This window comes from Mytilus edulis, chromosome 2 (assembly GCF_963676685.1).
Source record: "Mytilus edulis chromosome 2, xbMytEdul2.2, whole genome shotgun sequence".
NCBI classification, from domain to species: Eukaryota; Metazoa; Mollusca; class Bivalvia; order Mytilida; family Mytilidae; genus Mytilus; species Mytilus edulis.
In genome coordinates this window covers 36550988-36563510 of record NC_092345.1, presented here as the reverse complement: position 1 = coordinate 36563510, position 12523 = coordinate 36550988, and the positions used below count along the sequence as shown (strand labels likewise).

At 31.0% G+C, this 12523-nt stretch overlaps 1 protein-coding gene across 1 annotated transcript; it reads left to right on the top strand.

Annotated features, from left to right (window-relative positions):
* Nucleotides 1–63: 63 nt before the first annotated feature.
* LOC139512097 (cilia- and flagella-associated protein 410-like) lies at nucleotides 64–10916 on the top strand. Its single transcript, XM_071299482.1, has 6 exons — nucleotides 64–244; nucleotides 4983–5048; nucleotides 6215–6438; nucleotides 7143–7458; nucleotides 8069–8159; nucleotides 10707–10916. Exons 1-6 carry the CDS (start codon nucleotides 147–149, stop codon nucleotides 10812–10814), a joined length of 903 nt encoding a protein of 300 aa, XP_071155583.1. The 5' UTR covers nucleotides 64–146; the 3' UTR covers nucleotides 10815–10916.
* Nucleotides 10917–12523: the final 1607 nt, after the last annotated feature.

Genomic DNA, 12523 nt, shown 5'->3' with positions numbered 1-12523 from the left:
AAGAAAAATTATATCCGGAATTTGTTCGTGTCTTTTCGATGACAAATCGACTTTGTAGTTTATTATTCGAATTTCCGTTTCAGTTGTGAGGATAAACAATTTTTCTTTAAACAGTTGAATCCTTTGTTCAATGTTTTAGAAAAGAAATGGAATGTGAATATACCAAAGACAGATTAAGTGAAGCACTTGTCCTCGCAAGAACTAGAGCAACTGATTTTGAAAGCGTGAAAAAGCTCAACTTTTGGTATTTTTTTAATTATTTTTAAACATGATGAGTGATGAGTTGAAATGATGATTGGGGGGGGGGGGGGGGGGGCTAGAGGGGGTCTCATCCCGATTTCCCGGTTTTAATATCAGAAAATCCCGAAATCCCGGACATATTTTGTTAAAAATCCCGATCCCGATAAGCAAGAAATCACCATTTATTTAATAAAGAGGTCCTCCACTATTTAAGATAACGAATAGAAACATCTGACACAACTTTTAAAGGAGGCTGTCCTGGTAAACTTTAAAAATTAACCCCTTTGAGTAATGTTGTTCTTAATTATTTGCTTTCAATTTGTGCATTTTGACCAATATATTTAGTACGTACAAATGTACATTTTAAACACGTCAAGTTGGGGTATTTGTTTTCTTCAAAATTAATTGCAGAATGCCAGAAATATTTTTATATAATATTCGATTATAGAGAAGACTGTGTCTGTTAAATTAGATGTGTAGTAAAAAGGCGAAGAAAAAAATACATGTGTTTCAGGTAACATCCCCTAAAAAAATAGGATCGGTAGGAAAGCAAAATAGTTTTTTTTTAAACGTTTTTGACTGGTTCATATGGTAGAAAAATTCTGACTTAACAAGTGCTTGTCCACATAACATCCAATAACCTTTTGAGAGTAGAGTTAGATTATAGGTACTTAAAATTAGGGTAGATATATATATGGGGGCATATGTGTTTTCTTTTAGGTCTTACTCTTATTGAAAATATCCAAATCAAGAAATATCCAAATCAAGTCTAACTTTTGGGAAGGGTTGTAAAGAGGTGTTATGTTCACGGACAAACGCGAAATAAAATTCCAATTTCACGATGAACGAAAAAATTTTAAAAAATGCTTGCACGTTGCCGTTTTTACTAATTTCACAGTAAAGCAAAAACTTTTTTCACGGAAGGTTGTGAATTAAAAATGGTAAAACACGTTGCACGAAAAAAACCTTTACCACACTCTTTGGGTATACTGATACTCTAAATCAGAGCAACACTAATACCAAGGAGCTTAGACATTTATCATGAATTTTGGTTAGCATTTCATTCGCGTACAGTGGATATTAAATATGGCACTCAAAAAAACAAAAATAACAATAAGATCTGGATCTACTCTGTTTCTAGATACGATTCTGATTGAAGTATAATGAAGGGAGTGGCTATTTTGCCGGCTCTGGCAAAATAGCCTCTTAGGTGCTATGTTACCGGCTCTGGCAAAATAGCCTCCTTGGCGCTATTTTGCCGGCTCCGGCAAAATAGAGATTCAATTAGAGTTTTGCTATTTTGCCTGTCCTATTTCAGATTTTTAATCAAGATGATATGAAATATATTTTTTAAGGAAACTATTTATGCACAAATGATATATGTGGCTAGATGTCAAGAACAATTTAATGTTCGCCTTGCATTCCTGGTCAGTTAAATTCGGAGAACTCTACTCATTTAATTACATGTACATACGTTAATTTCTGTTGAACATTAAACGTTCAAAATAGAAAACAACAAAATGTGATGTTATAAAACAAACTTGATTTTCGACAGATATGAAAAGCTTCAGCAGGTTTTAGAGCAATTTGAAAACGACAACTATGTGTAACTGAGGAATTGTGAAACGAGGACTACAAAAATCATGAAAACCAGATAAAAAGATTAATACAAAAAAATTATTGTACACACAATGCATAGAAATCTAGCCATTGACAGCATTTGTTTTATGATTTTATGAATGCTGAAAACTAAAATGTATATTAATTATCTGCATTTCAGTCTGCAAAAGTGATGCAGACGCAAAAGAAACAGGTTTAGTAACGCTCATCGAGCAGTTTGAAATTGTTGGGTGTTACTTTTTGTTTCAAAACTAATATAATTTTTTTATTAAAAGTTTTAATCAGAATGTCTATTTTTTTTTATGGGTTTGTATGCTTTTCTTATGTGTATTTATTATATAAGAAATATATTTTAGTCTTCCTATCAAAGAAATAAGTACTAGTATCAATTTAAATGTTTTGCTTTATTTTAGACTTCCTATTAAAGAAAAAAGTACTACATGTAGTATCAATTTTGATATTTATGTTTTTCTTTTTTCAATATTTGAAAAATACACATTTTTAGAGACTACTTATTCTAAAAGTAAAGAATGTCAATTTAAATAAATTTTTAAAGAAGACATTTTAGTATAGAGATTCCTTATTAAAGTGTATGTTTCTATCTTTTTTTCTATTCTTAATTTCTATACTTATATTAAAATCTTAGTTAAGACCGGCAAAATAGCAAAACTCTATGTAAATCACTATTTTGCCGGAGCCGGCAAAATAGCGCCAAGGAGATGATGAAAATGGCACTTTTATCTGTCCAAGGTACAGTTTTTTGTCAATCCCATTATATTTCAACATAAAAATCCCGATTTCCCATGGCTAAAAACGTGGGTTTCCCGTATCCCGATGATTTTCTATCCCGAATTCCCGATCTTTAAACAAGGCAATCCCAATTTCCCGATGATTTTCTATCCCGAATTCCCGATCTTTAAACAAGGCAATCCCAATTTCCCGTTGATAAAATTGGCCAATCCCGGCGTCCCGAAAATGGTCTAGCCCCCCCTCATGATTCAATTTAAATTAAAGTTAGAATCACACACCCAAAAGTTCTCACTGCAAGAAACATACAACAAATATTTTTTTTTAAATCTACCATTTTTCTTCTTAAAAACTATGGAGAGAAAGAAAAGGAAAGATTTTGTACATGTGTATCTTATGGGTCACTTTAGCTGCGGAACCGTAGCTCTTAGGACCTAAGAGCTACGGTTCCGCAGCTAGGGTCACTTAGTCCAAATAATTATGACGTCTTGAAAGGCTATTATATTTTTTTTATTTGACGCCTTACTTCGACGTAAGGCGTCAAAGAAAAAAATTATAATAACCTTTCAAGATGTCAATTATTTGGACTAATGGGTCACTGTGAAAACTGTCTAAATAGCCTCACGGGACACAATTACAAACGATTTTTTAACTGTGATTAAAAAAATTTGGGATCGTTTAATGGTACGATGTCATCGTCGTTGTCTACGTTGCGTCGTCCGAAGACACTTTGGTTTCCGAATAATAACTTTAGTTAAAGTAAATAGATCTTTATAAAAAAAATTCAGAAGGTTCAATACCACAAAATGAAGGTTGGGATTTATTTTGGGGATGATGGTTCCAACCATTTAGGAATTAGGGGCCCAAAAGGGTCCCAAAACAAGCATTTTTTCTAGTTTCAGGATAATTACTTGTGTACAAGTATTTCAATTGCTCTGAAATTATATCACAATGTTTAAAACCACAAGTAGAAGGTTTGGATTCATATTCAGGGTTATGGGGCCAAAGTTTAGGAATTAAGGGCCAAAAAGGGGCCAAAACAAGCATTGTTCTAGTTTCCAGACAATAACTTGTGTGTACTTGTATGGATCTCTGTGAAATTGTACCACAATGTACAATATAACAAAGAGGAGGCTGGGATTAAGTTTTGGGTTAATTGCCCAAAATATGTAGGATTTAGGGGCCTAAAAAGGGCCAAAAAGAAGCATGTTTCTAGTTTCCAAACAATCATGACGATAACTTGTGTTTAAGTGTATGGATCTTTCTGAAATTGTACTACAAGGTTCAATACTACAAAAGAAAGCATGGGATTGAGTTTAAGGGTTATTACTCCAATGGGGGTTTCAAAAAGTGGGGGGTGCGGATTTTTTGTTTACCATTTTTAAAGGGATTCCTTTTTTTTCAAAAATTTTCAAATTTTAAATTTTGAAAAGTTTCAAGAAGAAATATTCAATTGCACAGTATTGTGCAATAGATTTGTTAGATCTTTGACCACATTAATTTTGTGACAAAAACCCATATTATGTAAAAAAAAAAATTGATCACAATCCAAATTCAGACAGTATCAAGCTTGAATATTGTGACCAAATTTGCCCCCACTGTTCAGGGTTCGACCACTGGGGTCGTATATAGCTGCGCCCTGCGGAGCACCTAGATAAAAATAATTGTTTGTTATGAAAAAACGTTACCTGATGACAGCGTTTCATTGTTCAAGCGCTATCATTGGTCAAGAGTAATGTATTTTCAGAATGTATGTAACTTTAATCAACCGATAGATGGCCCAACATTGTTAATACAAATATTGGCTTAATCTGCCAAGGATGGAGTGCAGGGGAGTAGATTGTAACACTTGGCTAGTGAAGAGGCATACATGTATGAAATCAACTGTTCAGTCAAATATTTAGTATAAAAAATAAGATTTGGTATTATTGACAATGAGACAGCTCTTCAAAAGAAATCAAAATGACACAGAAATTATCAACTATACATGTACATTGTAGGTTACAGTATGGCCTTTCAATAATGATTAAATCTATACTGCATATACATAAATTTGTAGTCAGCTATAAAAGGCCATGAAATTACAAATGTAAAACAATTCAAACGAGAAAACTAACAATTTTATGTACAAAATAGTGAATGAAAAACATATGTAACACAGCAACAAGCAACATCCACTAAATTACAGGCTCCTGACTTTTATAAAACAACAAAATTTATATAGCATTGATAACGGTTCATATACATGAAAATTGATATAACATTAAATTTATTGTTTTTAATAAAGTCAGGTCATTCATCAGCATGATCATAACATTAAAGAATTGTGTGCATTTCGTGTATTTATGACATTTACATAGTTTTATTTTTTACAGGGGTTCAGGAATTAGAGATGTGAGTGTTGTGAAGAAACTTCCAAATTTAGAAGTATGTAGCTTAAGGTAGGCCATATTTCCTATCTATAAAAAGACTTGTTAAAGTACTAACACAAAAACAGGGGTGGTGTTCTGGAAAATATCCTAAGATTCATCCTACATATAGGACACATGGATCCTTATACCAATGTTAGGATAGACTCTTAAGTTTCATTGCATGTTAATCTTCACATAACCATTTAACATGATCTTAGGACACTTAATTTCGGAGTCCTAAAGTTAGGAGGGAAGATGCAATATCTTAAGTTAAGAGATGGTTGAGAACATGAAATACATGTAGGACAAAGATGTGTCTGCCATAAGATGATCTTAAAACACATGCTACAATGTAATCCTAAGATACATTTGTAGTTTCAAGATCACCACCCTATTATAAATTAAAGCTAGATTTTCAAGATTTTTGAATTAAAATCTACATGTACTGTGAGTAATATTGAATCTGACAGTGATTTAAAATGTTATGTTGTTTTGACAACAATGAACCTATAATGGTTTTTTTTTTATCTTTTCAATGACACTTGCTTAAGCCAGCAGGTGTAAATGTGGTCTTTGATCAATGTAAAAATTATAAATAATGAAATTCATTTTGTGTACTGTTTATTGTCATGCTGTTGTCAATTGATACATTAGATACAAGAAGATGTGGTATGAGTGCCAATGAGAAACCTCTACATCCTATTCGCAATTTGTGAAAGTAAACCATTATAGGTCAAAGTACATTCTTTAACGCAGAGCCTTGGCTTCCACAGAATAGCAAGCTATAGAGGGCCCCAAAATGACTAGTGTTAAACCATTCAAACAGGAAAACCAATGGTCTAATCTATATATAAAAAACGAGAAACAAGAACTTTTAAGTTGGAATGTCTCTTTAGAATGTGTTGCCTCTCTTTCTCTTATGATTGTTAAAAAGCTTTGAATATAATAATTTGAATACTAAATATAGCTGAAATAATGATCGGCACAATAAGGGACAAATGCCTATTAAATCCATTTCTGGGGTTCATAAATCCTGTATCCAATTGGTGAAATCTGACGTTAATGCATTTTTCAAATGCATTTTTTTTTTTATTAATTTTATTGGTTTTCAAAGACAATTCAAGTATAGACCTATCATTAAAATGAAATTGTTTGTATGTTTTATTAATAAATTAGCTTCTTATAATTCTTTGCAGTGTGAATAACATATCAACATTGGAGGACTTTTCAGAATGTGAAAATCTTAGGGAAATATTCATTAGAAAAAATAAGATTGAAGATTTATCAGAAATTTGTCACTTAAAGACATTGCCAAACTTGAAGAATTTATGGTTGGCAGACAACCCATGTGATCAGACAGAAAACTACAGACAAACTGTGTTGAAAACTCTACCAAATCTTCAGAAGTTAGACAACATAGGTAACCCAATTTTGTTATTTGATTGTAGAGCATTAGAGTGTTGTGTCATGTAGTGATCTCCCCCACAAACTGTGTATCAAGAATCTTGGTTAACAGCAATTTTTTAAATAGCTTCATGTATCTAGAGGATCTAGGCACAATCTTTATGAAATCATATCAATATACATATAGCTTCACATTCAATCAATATACATGTAGTATCACATTTAATCAATATACAATATACAATATACATGTTATATCACATCCATAACTTAATCTGAAAAATATCATTTCAGATAACCTTTCATTCAATCAATATAGCATCACCTTATCATAATGCTAAAAAGCCCATGGAAAATCATTTGAGTATTGCTGTTTTTAGTCAAATATGTGAATTTTTACATGTTTATGATGCCACAGTGATAGCAAAACTATGAATACAAATGTACATTGTACATATGATATCTCATCACATCTGCACTGAGAAAAAGTTTCCAAAGATTTGCAGTTCTTGGGCCTTATTATTCATTTTATCAATACTGTACAATTACAAATGTACCTAACTAATTTTTCTTGTTGATATCCTTATGACATGTAGCTATATATATAGAAGACACATTTTTTTCCTTTTAATATCTTAGATTATTAGGTTTAAGATATTTACTTTTTTTACACATTATCAAAATACATGTACATTGTATCACTTATTTCCAATATTTTAGCTGTGTCAGAAGATGAGCTTGCTCAAGCCCAAGAAGATGGTGTAGACTTGTCAATTGATGTAGATCAAGATGAAAATGAAGAGGTCCAAAATGAGATAACAGATGAAACACAGCAAAAAATTAACAAAGATGAAGAAGAAAATAAAATTGACGCAACAGAAAGTGAAATTGACACTAAGTCTTCTGAAAATGAAACTCCTATTTCAAACGGTGCTACTAAAAAAGATATTCATAAAAAGAAAGAACAGAAGACGAAAGAAAAAGGACTTGCAGATTCAATGTTAGACCCAGTAACATTGTCTTGGGAGGAAACAAAGTATGTACAGTGGAGGCATATAAGAGGGAGGGGAAAATAGAATGATATTCCTTGCTAAAGAAGTCAGTTGGCAGGGGCAGATACAGGTGGGGACATGGAGGGTGTGCATCCCCCTAAATTTGCAGAGCATGGCAAAAATTTAAGTTCTACACAAAATTTAAAAATTATTCCATTGAACAGAAACTGAGTAATATGTCATAAGATATATGGAAAAAATAGACATTGGATGTAGAGTTGTCTCATTGGCACTCGTACCACATCTTCTTACGTCTATGTGATTAGACAGATTAGACAGACAGATAAACAAATAAGATGTAGTATATCGTTGACTCTGTGATAGGGATTTTAAAACCAAACTTATTGCTTGTCAGAGTATACTCAATTTACATTAAATCATCTTTCTACCTACCTGGATTGTACCTGGATTACTGCAGCAATATTTAAGTTTAAAACTTCCTTAGCTGCCTTTTAATTTGTTTAATCAAATTTTATGATTAACTGATACTAATGAATTTAATTTTATGATGATATATGTAATATTTGCCATTTGATGTTAAAAACTTTTAATATTTAATCAATCAGCTCATGTAGGTACTTGTAATGCTTTCAGTAAGATCAGAGAAGAGTTAGGATTGAAACCTTTGCCATTAGAGAAGATAACATCTCCCAGACCAGTACGGAGTACTAAAGAAAAGTCACGGGTATGAACTGTTTATATTCTAATTACCAGGGATGGGGTAATTGAAAATGTAATGGTAATTAAGTGTAATGCATTACAATTTTCCATGTAATTGAATGTAATGTGTAATTGAGCATTTTTTTAATTACTTGTAATGGTAATTTAATAAATTACAATGAAAAAAGCATGTAATGCTCAATTACTTTTGAATTACATTTCAATTACATGTACTTTATGGTGTTAATGATAAGGATTTATGTTTAATAATATAAATTGTAAAATTATTTTTATTTTTCAAATATTGATCATGTTGATATCACATACTTTCTGTAATTTATTCTAAAGTTTTTATATTACTTATTTGACCAACAGATTTTTTTTCTGAATAGTCTTATGATTTGAAAAAATACATATGTTTTTAAAGAAAGATCTTTAACTACATGTATATGGATGGAAAAGTAATAAATCACCATGTTAAACAAAAACAAAAAAATGTGTGAAAAATCTTTATGAGAGTTCATTTAGAATTTAAATTTACTACACACAATCATTTTGTCAAATTAGTATACACAAAAGGATTATAGAGATAAAAATTAACAGCTGTAAAAACAAACAGCAATTAAACAGATTAAAATGTCCAGGGGCATTATGCCACTATTACATGTATTTTATCTAATTAGCAAAATATTGCTAAGATATAGACATTATATACATTGTTTGTACTAAAAATTATTTTCAATGTTGTGACAAGCATACCTTTTAATAATTATAAAGTGATTTTCTTTTTATTTATTTATAATTTCTTTATTCATGCTATGTTTTATTTAAATAACTTCATTTCTGAGATGTCAAAATACCCCTTAATGTATTGGCAAGTTAATAGGAACTAATTTCCTCTTCTATCAACACATCTATTGATTATGGAAGTATAATACCTCCATGTTCTAATCAAGCAATATATGCCACATTAGCTCCTATAGAAATACTTTTGAGAATGGCTGTCAAAGTGTACAGACTAATGACAAAACATTAAAATTACTCATGATTATCAAATGCAATGCTTTAACTATGTTTACATGAATATTTTACACATACATTATACATACATGTATAATATTGGTTAACAAATATTATGATGAAATGTAATGTGTAATTTAATTAATTACTTTAGTAAATAAAGTAATTGTAATTTAATTAATTACATTTCAAAAACTGTGTAATGTGTAATTAGTGTAATTGACCATTTTTGCAATGTAATGTGTAATTTAATTAATTACATTCCAATGTAATTGACCCCAAGTCTGCTAATTACTACTAAAATATAGTGTTATGATACTCAGAATACATGTAGTTGGTTTTATTTGTACATATACTTATGACATCAAATTCAATATTTCACTGCTTCATATAAAAAAAGAAGTTGTGGTATGACTGCAAAAGAGGGGCCAAAGATACCAGAGGGACAGTTAAACTCATAAATCAAAAATAAACTGATAACGCCATGGCTAAAAATGAAAAGACGAACAGGCAAACAATAGTACACATGACACAACATAGAAAACTAAAGAATAAGCAATATGAAACCCACCAAAAAGTGGGGGTGATCTCAGGTGCTCAGGAATGGTAAGCAGATCCTGCTCCACATGTGCAAATGAGACGATGCAAATATTCACAAGAGACAAAATGACACATAAATTAACAACCATAGTCACCTTATGGCTTTCAACAATGAGCGAATTCATACTGCATAGTCAGCTATAAAAGGCCCTGAAATGACAAATGTAAAACAATTCAAACCAGAAAACTAACTACCTAATTTATGTACAAAATAATGAATGAAAAACAAATATGTAACACAGCAACAAATGACAACCACTTAATTACACGCTCCTTACTTGGGACAAGCACATACAGAATGTGACGGGGTTTAACATGTTAGTGGCCACCAAACCTTCCCCCTTATCTGGGACAGTGGTGTTATAGTTGCTGTGAAACATAAGAACGAACTATAAAAATCAGTTGAAAAAGGCTTTTAAAAAAATCATCAGATGGATACAAATAAAAATACATCTATTAAAACACAGAGTAGACGTGGTCAGTTCTATTTATTATTATTAAATTTTCTGGCAACATTTGGATCTCAATGGTCTACTTTTCATACTTGCATTTAACAGTTTTTGTTTTATATTATAGATCACTTATTGTTTAAATTACAGCAAAAAAAATTTTGTATTTACATACCATTAAAAATTTACACCCTGCGAAAATAACCAGCCATACAGTACCTGAATATATTATTTGTGACTTTGAAGTTTGTGCTCATTTTGGCCTTTTTATTACTGTAGTCTAATATTTCATAGGCTTGAGTTAGTTTGTTTCTTAAAAAAAACCAGTTCTGCTTTTCAGGAAACCGTTAAGAAGGGCATTTTACACCAAGGGTAGAGTTGTATATAAAAGATTCAGGGAATTGTATTATTTTGAATAACTTCAAACTAAATAAGCACAAAACCATGGCTTTGCATCTAAATATTTTTAGATAACACAATGCATATATTTTTATCTTTTTCAGAATGCCCATGTGTTACAAGCTGTTTTGCTTCTTTTAAGAGATCTGGATAAAGACCATCTTGAGATTGTTCAGAACACAGTACAAAGGATGCTCTCGTCGGATTCTTAAAACAATGATTAAATTTTTACACTTTAAATCATTCACATGTTAACTAATTTTCTTGCAATTGTTCAATGTTATATTGATTATTACAGAAGCTTTCAGGAAAAATCTGTGTTATTCAAGTTTGTGTTATTAAAAGCTACACCTTACATTTTCCATCGGACGTTGAGTAAACAACAATAATTCGATCAATTACCTTACATTTTTCTAGAAATTTGCTAATTTAAAAGATTTTTTTTTTCTCAACATTTCATATTTTTAAACTGATATTTCATTAATCTAAATCTAAAAGAAAATCAGTAAACTTGTAAATGATTTATTTTGTATTGTTTTTGTATAAGATACTACAAGAAAAAGATTCTGTAATAGTTGCATGCAACTTGCATTTATGTATTTATTCCATGTTACTAGAATGATATATGTTTTTTTATAATTTTTTTCATTTAAATCATCATATTTTTGTACTCTTCCTTAAATTATTGAATGGGAAATTATCCTAAGTATTACAGTGCTTATCCAGTGACCTTTAGGGTATCACAATAGCAATGGCCAAAACAGTTTACCAAATTGCAGTTAGATTTCTTCTCCAACTAACTAATCAACTGGTAAAATGTTTTAGCAGATTGCTCAAGTGAAATGTTGTTAGTATGAAGTGAGTGCTGTGAAATCAAAAGTAATACTTACCATCCAGATCCAGTTAGTTGATATCTTTGTCATTTGTTTCAAACACAAAAATGACTTACTATAGTATGAGTCACTGAATAAGAAGGTCTAATTTTGACATGGAAACTTCTATCATAAATAGATTTTATAAATAAATAGTTGAAAACATTGTTTTGTAAGTCGATAATTTATAGCTAATTACTACTAAAATATAGTGTTATGATACTCAGAATACATGTAGTTGGTTTTATTTGTACATATACTTATGACATCAAATTCAATATTTCACTGCTTCATATAAAAAAAGAAGTTGTGGTATGACTGCAAAAGAGGGGCCAAAGATACCAGAGGGACAGTTAAACTCATAAATCAAAAATAAACTGATAACGCCATGGCTAAAAATGAAAAGACGAACAGGCAAACAATAGTACACATGACACAACATAGAAAACTAAAGAATAAGCAATATGAAACCCACCAAAAAGTGGGGGTGATCTCAGGTGCTCAGGAATGGTAAGCAGATCCTGCTCCACATGTGCAAATGAGACGATGCAAATATTCACAAGAGACAAAATGACACATAAATTAACAACCATAGTCACCTTATGGCTTTCAACAATGAGCGAATTCATACTGCATAGTCAGCTATAAAAGGCCCTGAAATGACAAATGTAAAACAATTCAAACCAGAAAACTAACTACCTAATTTATGTACAAAATAATGAATGAAAAACAAATATGTAACACAGCAACAAATGACAACCACTTAATTACACGCTCCTTACTTGGGACAAGCACATACAGAATGTGACGGGGTTTAACATGTTAGTGGCCACCAAACCTTCCCCCTTATCTGGGACAGTGGTGTTATAGTTGCTGTGAAACATAAGAACGAACTATAAAAATCAGTTGAAAAAGGCTTTTAAAAAAATCATCAGATGGATACAAATAAAAATACATCTATTAAAACACAGAGTAGACGTGGTCAGTTCTATTTATTATTATTAAATTTTCTGGCAACATTTGGATCTCAATGGTCTACTTTTCATACT